This window comes from Notechis scutatus, chromosome 6 (genome assembly GCF_049901735.1).
Source record: "Notechis scutatus isolate UNSWTSFEM ecotype Mainland chromosome 6, rNotScu1.2, whole genome shotgun sequence".
NCBI classification, from domain to species: Eukaryota; Metazoa; Chordata; class Lepidosauria; order Squamata; family Elapidae; genus Notechis; species Notechis scutatus.
The window spans coordinates 31,229,371-31,242,805 of NC_142014.1; the positions used below are offsets into that span (position 1 = coordinate 31,229,371).

The following is a 13,435-nucleotide window of genomic DNA, read 5'->3' on the forward strand; positions in this document are numbered from 1 at the left end:
TCATTTGTTTGTTTGTTTGCTCATTTATTCATTTGTTCATTCATTTATTTGTCCATCCATCTGTCTGTTCATTCATTCATTCACTTTCATTCATTCAGTTGTTCGTTCATTCATTCATTAATTCACTCACTCTTTCATTCAGTCAGTTGTTAATTAATTAATTCATTCATTCATTCATTTTTACATTCTGCTTATATTATGACGAATGCTGTAAGATTCCTGGCAGATAGCAATTTTAGACAGAGATGCATTAGTATGAACAACTAATTCCCACAATACCGTCAAACTATTTACTAAGACTGTATTACTATTATTCTTCTCATCCTTCCTATTACCTATCTCCTCCCACTTATGACTATAACAATTAACCAGTGGAACAACTTGCCTCCAGAAGTTGTAAATGTTCCAACACTGGAAGTTTTTAAGAAGAAATTGGACAACCATTTGTCTGAAGTGGTGTAGGGTTTCCTGCCTAAGCAGGGGGTTGGACTAGAAGACCTCCAAGGTCCCTTCCAACTCTGCTATTCTATTCTACTCTAACCTTGTTGCTTGTATCCTTATGATTTATATTATTTTATTTCATTTCATTTCCTAGTATGATTTCGATTACTTACTTTGTATCCTAGGACTATCACTAAGTGTTGTATCTTATGATTCTTGATGAATGTATTTTTTATGTCCACTGAATGTCAGCTTTGGAAGCCATATTGGCACCAGACGCTTCCACACTGCCACATTCTTGACCCTGGGAAAATGGGAGAGGGGATTTCTTGGAGTGTATGTGGTCAGATTGTTGGGGGCAATAGCCTTCCAAGTCAAGGTCATGTTGTTTCTGCACCTGGGTGAGAAGACATCTCAAGTTGGGACGGACGGTGATTGGGAAATGTGATGTGATGGTGGGTTCGGGGGGTGGATTTGTAATTTTTTACTTATTGGAGGGAAACCAGGAACTTTCAGATTCTGGATTTCCCAGATGTGCCAGTTTACTACTCTAATAAAAAGAACCTTGGAGAGAATGTCTGTCTCGGAGTTATTTGTTGGAGTGGAGGTTTTCTGGAATGCTGACACTGAGTGCTTATGCACCAAAGACAAATCCCTTGAGTGTCCAATCACACATGGCCAATAAAGAATTCTATTCTAATTCTAGGGAAGAACTGACCATAAAATTGTCTGCCCCCCCCCAAAAAAAATAATTATAATGAAGGGTAACCACGAATCAATTTTACTTTTGAATATTAGTGGTGTCTACCTCATCAGACGGCCTCCTACGCAGGCAGTTGGGCTCGAAGTTGTTCATTCGAAGGACCTGGATGGCTCGTTTGATGCTCAGATGGTGGAGGACACTCAAAACTTTCAAAGACAACAAGTCATCCTGTAGATGGAGGCGCCAAGGACGAACCGACAACAAAACAAAGCCACAATCAGGTATCAAAGGGAAACATTGCCTGAATCTACTACAGGTAGTCCTGGACTTACAACAGTTCATTCAAGGTTACAATGGCCCTGGAAAAAAAGTTGATTTATGACCGTTTTTCACACTTATGTGACCATTGCATGGTCACATGATTTACATTCAGATGCTTGACAACAGCTTTGTATTTATGACCAGAGGTGGTATTCAGCAGGTTCTAGAGAACCGGTAGCAGAAATTTTGAGTAGTTTGGAGAACCGGCAAATCCCACCTCTGACTGGCCCTGCCCCCATCTATTCTCTGCCACCTGAGTCCCAGCTGATTGGCTGGTTCTTCTTTGGTTGCCCTGCATAGGAGAACGGAGCTGGAAAGCAGGTTAATAGTGGGGTGGAGAAGGAATGGAGATTTTACAGTATCCTTCCCTTGCCATGGCCACCAAGCCATGCCCACCAAGCCTGCCTTCCTTCCTTCCTTCCTTCCTTCCTTCCTTCCTTCCTTCCTTCCTTCCTTCCTTCCTTCCTTCCTTCCTTCCTTCTCTCCTCCCTCCCTCTACAATCCTTTCCTGCTTTCTTCCCTCCTCTCCAGAGGTGGTATTCAGCCGGTTCTGACCAGTTCTGGAAAACCGATAGCAGAAATTTTGAGTAGTTTGGAGAACCGGCAAATCCCACCTCTGACTGGCCTCACCCCCATCTATTCTCTGCCACCCATTAAGTCCCAGCTGATCGGCTGTGTCTCCTTTGGTTGCCCTGCACAGGAGAATGGAACTGGAAAGCAGGTTAGTGAGTGGGGAGGGAAGGGGGATTTGGCAGTAACCTTCCCCTGCACTCCCACCAAACCACGCCCACCAAGCCAGGCCCACAGAACCGGTAGTAAAATAATTGAATCCCACCACTGTGTATGACAGTCGCAGTCACGTGACAAGCAAAAGTCAAGGGGGAAATTCAGACTCACTTAAGAACCGTGTGACTAACTGATTCACTTAATGAATGTGGCAAGAAAGGTCATAAGATGGGACAAAAGTCATCAGGCCACCGTCTCACTTAGCAACAGAAACTGTGGGCTCCCTGAGGGTTGTAAGTGGAGGACCATCTGCCAATGACACAACAAGTAATCTTGCTTACGATGATCATGTAGTGAAGCATTCGGCCATCCACCTTCCCGTCATCAAATTGTGTCTTATACTGGGGCAGCCCAATGTCATCCAGCCACCCTAGAAACAGAAGAAACATGGGAATAGCTTCCTACAAATGTGGACAAATCAATGAAACATCATGGGTGGTAAAACATCTTCTGTATGGGGTCCCTGGTGCTCACTGAGCTTGGTTGTTTTTCTTGCAGACGTTTCATTACCAAACTAGGTAACACCATCAGTGCTAATAAGGAGGGGTGTTTGCTCTCCATTTATATTCTATTGTCATGCCCTGTCCGTCTTGTTGGAAGAGGAGATTCTTTGGTTGGGCTGTTTACTCTAAGCTTGTTTGGAAGTTCCTTAATTGGGGTCCCCAAAGTGCCTTTTTTTTTCCCAGAGGCAACTGGACTTTCTGTTTTTTTCTTTGAAGACGTTTCACTTCTCATCCAAGAAGCTTCTTCAACTCTGACTGAATGGTGGGGAAGGATTTGTACTCCTTGCATTTGCATCCCTTTTAGAGAGCTATTGAGGTTACTCGGGGGCTTATCTGTTTATTTCACTCCTGGAGTCTGCAATCCCTCCGGAAATCTGTTCACATTCCCACACCCTTCGAAGGGTGTTCAGCCCAAACTGCATAGCTAAAAGTCCGTAGAGACTCTCCGTCATCCAGGTCCTGGTTGTCCCAAAGTTTCTTTTTCAGGAGGCAACTGGACTTTTCAGGAGGCAACTGGCAACTGGAGGGATTGCAGACTACAGGAACCATTTGCACCACTCAGGTGGCCCTGAGGACACAGATTAAACCTCCAAGTGGCCTCAACAACCCTCTAAAAGGATGCAAATGACCAGCTGTCTGCAAGGAATATAAATCCTTGCATTCCCCACCATCCAGTCACAAATAAACTTCCATGTGGCCTCAATGTCTCTCTGAAAGGATGCAAATGACTAGCTGTCTGCAAGGAGTATAAATCCTTCCATTCCCCACCATCCAGTCAGAGCTGAAGGAGTTTCTTGGATGAGAAGCGAAACATCTTAAAAAAAAAAACCAGAAAGTCCAGTTACCTCTTGAAAAAAAAAAAAAAGCACCTTTGGGTCAACCTAGTTACCAAGTTACTCGGAAGCTAGGATAAGAAGATGCAGTCATAACAACCTTGGGAAGCATTCCAGAGTTGGATAAAAATGCCAAACCCAGACTAAACATCTAGCTGATTGTGCAACCAACATGATGATGCTCAATATATACAAACATTCTTGTGATTGTACAGGGCAAGTTCCTCTGTAAATCCCCTCTAAAACTTGGGAAACAAAGCAAAAGGGGAAAATTTTATTTTAAAAAAGGGAAAGAAACCTACTTGTAACCCAATTGTAATCCAGTTTCCCGTAATTGTTTTCTTCTTCCGACCCCAAAGCTTGAAGTGCCAATTGTAGTTTTTTTCGATGTAGCGGATGTTTTATTCCAAGTTCCTACACGTGGGACACAAAATAACGTCTTTTGATAAACATTAACCTTTCTGTTCAAGGCATCCCATAAATGCAGGCGAGGGCAACTTTGTGAAACAGAGGTAGCACAAAAAGGACGTTTCTAATGGCCAAATGCTTGATTCAGAGAACCGAGGCTATGGTTTATTTTATTGTTTCCCCATTATAAAAAAGTGTTTATTAGCAGATGTTGTTGGTTTTTTGCTTTGATATATAATACCTTCTGTGTTTTGGTTTTGGTGGTTTTGTTTTTTTGTTTTTGTATTTTCTGTAGAGTTATTGAAATTTACTTTATTGAAACTAGTAAACTAATTTTAAATATCTGAGCTCAATTGTGATTGTAAGTTTATATACGTGTGTGTGTGTGTGTGTGTGTGTATACACAGATACACACACACACACCCCTACATACATACATACATACATATACATATACAATTAAATTCCTTCTGTGTTTCAATTTTTTGTATTTGTTATATAGTTATTGAAATTTATTTAAACTAGTATACTAATTTTAAATAGCTGGTCTCAATTGTGGTTGTAAGTTTATACACACACACACATACATATTTGCATACACATATACACACACAAACACATACATTTACATATATAATTAAATATATACACACACACACAAACACATACATTTGCATATATAATTAAATTCCTTCTGTGTTTTAATTTTTTGTATTTGCTATATAGTTATTGAAATTTATTTAAACGAGCATACTAATTTTAAATAGCTGATATGGGACATGCATAAGCGCACCAATGTGCCTACCATCCCTGTCCTATTGTTTCTTTTTCTTATATGTACCCATTTCATGTATTCATAACTATGCATATACTTATACCTATTATCTTGTAAGCAATTGACAAATCAAAATAAATATAAATCTCAACCGTGGTTGTAAATAAATAAATAAATACACCCACACACAAACACATGCATACATTTACATATATAATTACATTCCTTCTGTGGTTTAATTTTTTGAGTTTGCTATATAGTTATTGAAATTTATTTAAACTAGTATACTAATTTGAAATATCAATTTTCTCTTTTTGATGTAAGATCTTCTGGACTCAGAAAAAAAAATACATACATACATACATACAGACAGACAGACAGACAGACAGACAGACATCTTACATACATACATACATACATCTTACAGACACAAGATGGCAGCCTTTGTTATCAAACATGAGTCCAGACAGTAGATGAATTGCTACTTAGCCAAACCTCATTGCAACTCACAAGTCACCACCAAAAGAGAATATATTTATAGCTCAGGATTGAATTGTGGGGTCCTTGGTACTCTCTGAGGTGAGTTATTTTCTTACAGACATTTCATGACCTGATGGGGTAACCTCATCCGTAGATGAGCACTGATGATGTTTCCTAGGTGGGTCATAAAATGCCTGCCCCCCTCAGGGAGCACCAAGGACTCCAACGGCACATGAGGGAGAAGAATATACGTGTGTTACCTTCTCTAAATCACTCTGGGATGCTTGCAAGAGAGTCTGGCCAGACAGAATCCAGTGTTTTCCATTGCCGATGTAAAAACCCAGGCCCTGCTCCTGAAGCCAGCTGCAAACTTGCTCTTTCCTCCATTTAGCAAACGGCATGTCCAGATCACTAAAGGAATAATGACAATCAGACCAAGTTTCAAGGTTGGATACTTAGGTCCTTGATGGGTCTTCCAGGGGTTGTCCTAAGGTCCATTCCACCAGTCCCACTTAAGAAAATGCCATCACTCTGCTAAACAAATAATTCCCTCAACACTGTCCAACTATTTACTAAGTCTGAATTACTATTACTATTAATCTTCTCATCCTTCCTATCACCCATCTCCTCTCACTTATGACTGTATGATTGTAACCTTGTTGCTTGTATCCTAACAATTTTTATTGACTGTTTCCTAGCATGATTTGATTGTTTATTGTTCCCTATGACTATCATTAAGTGTTGTACCTGATGATTCTTGACCCTTGATGAATGTATCTTTTCTTTTATGTGCACTGAGAGCATTTGCACCAAGACAAATTCCTTGTGTGTCTAATCACACTTGGCCAATAAAGAATTCTCTTCTCTTCTCTTCTCTTCTCATTCCATTCCCTCTTCTCTTCAATTCTCTTCTCTTCTATTCCTTGCAGTATTCTATTTTCTATTCTATTTTCTATTCCATTCTATTCTTCATTCCAATATCTATTCTATTCCTTATTCTATTTTTTATTCTTTCTGTTCTTATTTTCTATTCTATTTTCTATTCTATTCTATTCTTCATTCCAATATCTATATTCTAATTCTAATTCTATTCTATTCATTTATCAAGTCTGTCCATGTATTAAAAAGCTCTTGAAAAATGCTTGGAGATAAATCAGCGGATAAGCACAATAAATCCCTGACTGGCTAGAATTAAATCTTCTGGAAGATAAAATAGTTCATAATCTTTCAATCCATCCTCAGAAATGCAGAATGGCACATGGGAGGAGAGGGGGGAAATATCAGGGTTTGAAGTGTTAGGAATATGAGTCACCTAACAGCTATTTGGGTTAGAAATATATAAACCAGGATAAACATTGTAAAACTGTATCTTTAAGAAAATGCAAAACTGTAATTAGGTGTGGTTTCTCAAACGGCCATAAGATGGAGCCAGAAACCTGGTTTGTCTTGGCCTTAGTCTCAGAAGAGAGTGTGAGTGTTTCTCTGTTTCCTTCTGTTGGAAAGTATTGCTGTTGCTCCATTTTTCCTAATTGACTGATATTTCTGGATTTAATGTAAGTCTGTTACTGAACTGTTTTTTGACACTGGACTTTGATATTTGGATTATCCCTGGATTGAAAATTGACTCATTTACTTGTGAATGACTTTGGATTGCTTATTTTGAACTTTGCTTAAACCTTTATTGAAAGTAAAACCCTACATTTACTGTACAGTGTATCTGTAATGCTGTGTGTGTATTATTCAAACACAATTCTCTATACGTCTCCCTGTATGCGCTCATTCTCCTAACGGGGAATTACCTCAACATGAAGCATTATGCTCTGCACACAATTTCATTCTAAGTTATTTTAGTTATACCTTTCACTTAATCGTTAGAATTATCAGTTTCCTATAGAGGGGAATATTTGTAGCTCAGAGTTTAAATGAGGGTTCGGTGCTCTCTGTTTGCTTCATCATTTGCTTGCTCAGAGGTTTCATTACCAAACTAGGTAACATCATCAGTGCTAGTAGGGAGTAGGGTTTGCAGTGGAGAGGAGGAGGATTGGTTGGTGGCTTGGTGCTCTCTGAGCTTGGTTGTTTTCTTGCAGGTATTTCATTACCAAACTAGGTAACATCATCAGTCCTAGAAGGGAGAGGGCAGGAGTGGGATTCAGCTGGTGTGGGTGAACCAGAAGTTAAATTTACATCTGGTTCACCGAACTGGTAATTAAACCAACTGGCTGGCCCTGCCCACCCCACCCCGCCCCTCCCAGGAGTCTCCACATGGCCCATCTATGTGGAGGCCTTGGGAGGGTGAAAAACGGACCTCTTGAAACTTCTGGAAGTCCAGAAGGGAGCCTGTTTCCACCTTCTGGAGATCCTCCAGAGCCCAGGGGAGGCCATTTTCACCCTCCCAGAGGCCTGAGGGAAGCCTCCGGACTCTGGGGAAGGTGAAAAATGGCCCTCCCAGAAGTTCTGGTAGGCCATGCCCAATCAGGAACTGGGCAGAGAACCGGTTGCTGGGATTTTTGAATCCCACCCCTGGGAGTGGGGTTACATCAGCACCAATGATGTTACCTAGTTTGGTAATGAAACGTCTGCAAGGAAACCGAGCTCAGCGAGCATCAGGGACCCCCTCATTTTGCACCAAGGACCCCTCTTATCCTATCCTTTGTCCTACTAATGGCCCAACTCTAAAGCCCCCAACTTTTTTTAATCAGTAACCCATAAAAATCACCTCATTTTATTTCCACAGTCCAAGTCACCCAGCTGCATTCAAGCGTAATAAGGCAGGAGGGGAAAAAAGAGAAAAGAAATGATTTCTGTGTTACTTCAATCCTTCTGTCTTACTTATTAGATTGCCCAAGATCCCTCGACCAGCCAAGCCTTGGACCAGCCGTCGCTCTCGTTCCTCCTCTTTTGAACTCAGTTTCCGACATGTCGTCAGGATTAAATGTGGTGGACTGGCTTCTTATTAGTCTAAGGAAAAATACAAATTTAAAGAACGGGAGGAATTAAGGGGAACATAACAGATAGCAATACCTAGCCAATTATGAATTAACCTCATAAAGATGCTTTTTTTCAAGAAGCAACTGGACTTTCTGGTTTTTCTTTGAGGACGTTTCGCTTCTCATCCAAGAAGCTTCTTCAGCTCTGACTTGGATGGTGGGGAAGGGAAGGATTGATACTCCTTGCAGACAGCTGGTCATTTGCATCCTTTTAGAGAGTTGTTGAGGCCACTTGGAGGTTTATCTGTGTCCTCAGGGTCACCAGAGTGGTGCAAATGGGTGTGGAGCCTTCTTGGAACTGTTGAAAGGAGATGTATTGCAGACTGGAGATAGATGATCTCAAATCCCACCCCCTCTGTTGAGGGAGGGCTGTTCAACATAAGAGAATATGCCCATCAGGACAAAATTCAGCAGTCCACCTGCATTTCAAAGACAAAGGCCGCCCTTTTGAAGACGGGAAAGAGAAGACCACCAGTTTGAAAGAGAGGTCAAAGAGGCCAGCTATGCCAAAATTGAACAGCTCTCTGTTCAATTTCTACACCATCATCAACATTTCTACATACATCAACACAATCCTTTCAGCAGTCCCAAGAAGGCTCCGCATCCATTTGCACCACTCCAAGTGGCTTCAACGGCTCTCTAAAAAGATGCCAATGACCAGCTGTCTGCAAGGAATATAAAACTCACAGTAAGGTAAGCCTGCTGGGCTCCATCCAGGATAGCATTCTGTAGAATTACATCCTCATTACCTGCCAAACAACTTCTTGATTCCTCTCGCTTTCTTCTTGGAGTCAGGAGAAGGTGGAGTAAGAGGTCCACCTTCTGCACCTTTGGATGGATGAGGGAAGCCAGCCAGATCTAAGTGATCAGGGGATTCTTTCTCAGTCTCCGCTATTAAATAAAAGCAAATCTCAATTAAGTTCTTCAGTTCATCACCTTTACATCAAGCGTCTTTCTTGAATTGGAGAGATAACCTTTGCTTTGTCATGCCAAGAGAACCATAATCGAGAAAGAAGTTTACTGTTATCTTCCTTTTAAGCAATTAATTAACCAATCAATTTTCAAAGCCTTACAACAGATTCTCTCGCGCTTTTTTTCCTCCCCCAATTCTCTTGTATCATCAATGTATGGAATAAATGGAGCGTGGCGGAAACTCAGGGCAAGAACGGGTAGAACTTATTATTCGTAGTGTTGCTTAGTGATCGTATCTTTGACGAATGTCCAGAATATCAAGAAATTATGGTTAGCATATATAGTCCCTGAATGGTCTCTGCCTTTAAATCAATTGCTTAACCCTGCATTGTGTCAAAAAAAGGGTGTCCTTTTTTGCAACCATCTATCCTCTGCGTATTTTGAACAATATAAACAAACGAAGACTGTGAAAGCTACAAAGTGCAATTTTGGATAATTGGTTGAAGAACAATGATCAGTTACATTATTTACCCTTCCTTCCTTCCTTCCTTCCTTCCTTCCTTCCTTCCTTCCTTCCTTCCTTCCTTCCTTCCTTCCTTCCTTCCTCCCTTATCAGTGTTTTCCTTCTTCTTTCCTTCCTTTCTTCCCTTCCTTCCTCCACCTTCCTTCCTTCTCTTTCCTCATCAGTGTCCTTCCTTCCTTCTACTCCCTCCCTCCTCCTTCCTTCCTTATCGTCCCTCATTAGTGTCCTTTCTCCTCCTTCCCTCCCTCCTTCTTTTCCCTCCCTTATCAGTGTTTTTCCTCCTCCTTCCTTCCTTCTTTCCCTCCCTTATCAATGTTTTTCTTCCCCCTTCCTTCTCCTCCCTCATCAATGTTTTCCTTTCTTCCTTCCCTCTCTCCCTCCTCCTTCCTTCCTTCTCTTTCCTCATCAGTCCTTTCTCCTCCTTCCCTCTGTTCTTCTCTTCCCTCCCTTATCAGTGTTTTTGCTTTCCCCTTCCTTCCTTCCTTCCTTCCTTCCTTCCTTCCTTCCTTCCTTCCTTCCTTCCTTCCTTCCTTCCTTCCTTCTTCTTTCCCTCCCTTATCAGTGTCCTTCCTTCCTTCCTACCAACCTACCAACCTACCTACAAAAGCAATACATACAAAATGTTGGAAATACTTTGCACACCTCCAATAGGTACCATTGCTAAGTAAAGAAAATACAGCTCGGACAATTTTTTTTGTGATGACTTCATAAGGCATTTGCCTGCCCCACAATACGGAAAGGACCTTGGACACAAGACAAAATTCTCCAGCATGCCAAGCAAATTTTTCCACAAACTACCATGCAAGCGTCTAAGCAGTCACACGCATTCGGGGATTTCACAAAACAGCCCAATGCAACAATGGTTAGCTTGGAAAGGAAGCAAAGCAAATACTCCATTCTTTGCAGAGAATGACGGAGAAGATGAAATTCAAACGATGATCCTGGAATGATCTCAGAATCTTCATTCAGTTGAATCTACCTGTGATCAAATGGTCCCTAAGAGACCAAGTATGAAAGACAACGGAAGGAAAGCAAGCGAGGCTGAATTCTCTACAGGTAGTCCTTGACTTACGCCCAACCTTTTTGTTGCTGAGTGAGACAGTTATTCAGTGAGTTTTGCCTCGTTTTAAGACCTTCCTTGCCACAGTTCTTAAATGAGCCACTGCAGTTGGGACTGTAACATGGTTGTTAAGTGAATCTGGCTTCCCCTTGTCAGAATGTCACAAAATGGGATTTCATGTCCCTGGCAAATTGCAACCATCATTGCCAAGAGTCTGATTTTTTTTTTAATCACCTGACTGTGAGAACACTGCAATGGTCGTTAAGTGTGAAAAATGGTCATAGGTCTCTTTTTTCAGTGCATTGTAACTTCAGTCACTAAATGAACTGTTGTAAGTCAAGGATTACCTGTATCAGCAACAGAAAAGTATAAACATTCAACACAAACGTATTATTGTGTTCTATCTTGGATTAGATAGAGAGAGAGAGAGAGAGAGAAACAGAGAGAGAGAGATTCTTAAACTCATTGTTTAAGCTAATTATTTGAAAGGTCAATCCAATTCTTTTTTTTTTTCTTCCCACTTAGAACTGCCTTAAATGGAAATGATTTTTAGGAGCATAATAGAAGATTGGCTCATGAAACAACTGGTTATGCCAAGAATGGCCTTTTCCAGAAATGTATTTTGTTCTTGCTATATGAATTGACATCTAAAAACACACCTACCCTTTGGCTTTACAGACTTGTGCAGGATATTTTGAAGTCAGACTATCCTGACTTCTGAAATGCTCTACCCCACTCCTTGTAAATATTCTGAATTTGAAAGAGTCGCCAGACCGGCGTCTATGGAGATTCTCAGTCATCCAAGTCATAGTTGTTCCAAATGTGGGGGTTTTTTTCTCCCAAAAGGCAACTAGAGTTTCTTGGATTTTTTTTCTTTGAAGAGGTTTTGCTTCTCATCCAAGAAGCTTCATCAGTTCTGAAGTACAGTTGTCTTTTGGAAAAGCACCTCCACATCAAGATCAGAATGGCCCGTTTTGGAGAAGATGAACCTTGTGAGTTGACTTCAGCAGTATATTAATGTTGGTCGGCGTGATAACATCTAATTGAACTTCCCCAAGTTTTGAAACTAAGCAAGGTCACGCTTAGGACCTAGAATCAAGACCATAAAGAATACCAAGACTATAGTTTACCAGATTAACAGAGTTGGAAGGGACCTTTTAGATCATCTAGTCCAACACACACACCCTGCCCAAGCAGGAGACCCTACACCATTTCTGACAGATGGCAGTCCAGTCTCTTCTTGAAAGCCTCCAGTGATGAAGCTCCCACAACTTCTGAAGGCAACTTCTGTTCCATGGGTGGATTGTTCCCACTGTTAGGAAATTCCTCCTTAGTTCTAGGTTGAATCTCTCCTTGATGATTTTCCATCCATTATTCCTATTCTGGCCCTCAGGTACCTTAGAAAATAGTTTGGCCTCCTCCTCCTCTCTGGGGCAGCCCTTCAAATATTGGAAGACTGCTGTATTTGTCTCTCCTGGTCCTTCTCTTCACTGGACTACGCATACCCAATTCCTGTAACTGTTCTTCATATGTTTTAGCCTCCAATCCCCTAATCATCTTTTCTCTGCACTCTTAGACTGGGAAACTCTCAACATATCTCATAGAAAGCAAGCAATCTGTATTCTTCAATCATCAGGAATCAACTCTGATTCAAAGGAGATCTATTAGTGTTGATACCTGCAATTTCATTAATTTATTTCCAACCTGTCTAAGTTGACCAAGACTAACAATAATGCAAGCTGTTAATAAACCCCAAAGGGTTGTCCCCCCCCCCACCAAAAAAAAAAAGGCAACCTGACTTTCTTGGTGTTTTTCTTTGAAAACATGTCACTTCTCATCCAAAACTGCTTCTTGGATGAGAAGTAAAATGTATTCAAAGAAAAAAAAAAAGCAAGAAATTCCAATGGACTTTTGGGGAAAAAAGCACCTTTGGGACAACTATGACCTGGATAATCGAGCGTCTCCATAAATGCCTTTCTGGTGACTCTTTCAAATTCCGACTCTTTCCAAGGAAGTGAGGAGAACATTTCAGAAGTCAGGATATTCCGACGTCAAAATATTCTGCACGTATTTCTTGGCGCATATTCTGCGTAAAGAGTCTCCAAAGACATAAGCTCTTAGTAAACTGAGCGGGAGGGTTGAACGACAAGAGGGAGGGAATGAAGGTTGTAGGCCAGGAGAAGACATGGTCAAGGGCCATGCATGACTGACTGATGGCTGGGCATTAGCAGCTCTTAAAACATGGCACAGGTAAGGCATGCGTGTTCTACTATACCTAAGATGGGCGCACTGGCACTTCGACTGCGGTCTTCAGGCATCCAAACAATGCAAAAACCAGATGCACAAGAATATACCAAGGGCAACAAGATAAGACATATAAAAACTTAACATCTTCAAGTCAGACAGGAATACCCCAAAAACCCAAAGCATGCTCGACACAGAGACCTAGTGGATTATATTAGAACATTCCAACATTCACCAAGCAAGACAATTGTGATTACACCTTAAGACATCTACATGGTTTAGAGTGAGTAAGGTCTCCTAAATGAGATACTCCTCCACATACAGGACTACCTGTACCTATAATGGCGCCTGTCCAATTTTATGGCTTTTTTGAATCATCGTTAAGAAGCTGATGAGGTCATGAAGCCAATGCCACGGCTGTTAAGAGCACACAGCTGTCGTTAAACAAACCCAATGGTT

At 41.1% G+C, this 13,435-nt stretch overlaps 1 protein-coding gene across 23 annotated transcripts in view; it reads right to left on the reverse strand.

Moving 5' to 3' along the window:
* PPFIBP1 (PPFIB scaffold protein 1) overlaps nucleotides 1-13,435 on the reverse strand; it is a 90,818-nt gene that overhangs the window by 5,991 nt on the left and 71,392 nt on the right. For 14 of the 23 annotated variants that reach the window (XM_087967863.1, XM_087967864.1, XM_087967870.1 and 11 more), the window contains 7 exons: nucleotides 13,008-13,040; nucleotides 8,987-9,128; nucleotides 8,080-8,208; nucleotides 5,511-5,661; nucleotides 3,890-4,001; nucleotides 2,533-2,621; nucleotides 1,250-1,372 (listed from right to left, as the gene is read on the reverse strand). In XM_087967863.1, coding sequence (XP_087823989.1) covers nucleotides 1,250-1,372; nucleotides 2,533-2,621; nucleotides 3,890-4,001; nucleotides 5,511-5,661; nucleotides 8,080-8,208; nucleotides 8,987-9,128; nucleotides 13,008-13,040 — 779 coding nt within the window. The remainder of the gene's footprint in view (nucleotides 1-1,249; nucleotides 1,373-2,532; nucleotides 2,622-3,889; nucleotides 4,002-5,510; nucleotides 5,662-8,079; nucleotides 8,209-8,986; nucleotides 9,129-13,007; nucleotides 13,041-13,435) is intronic. The other 9 variants (XM_087967865.1, XM_087967872.1, XM_087967871.1 and 6 more) reach the window with 1 other exon arrangement.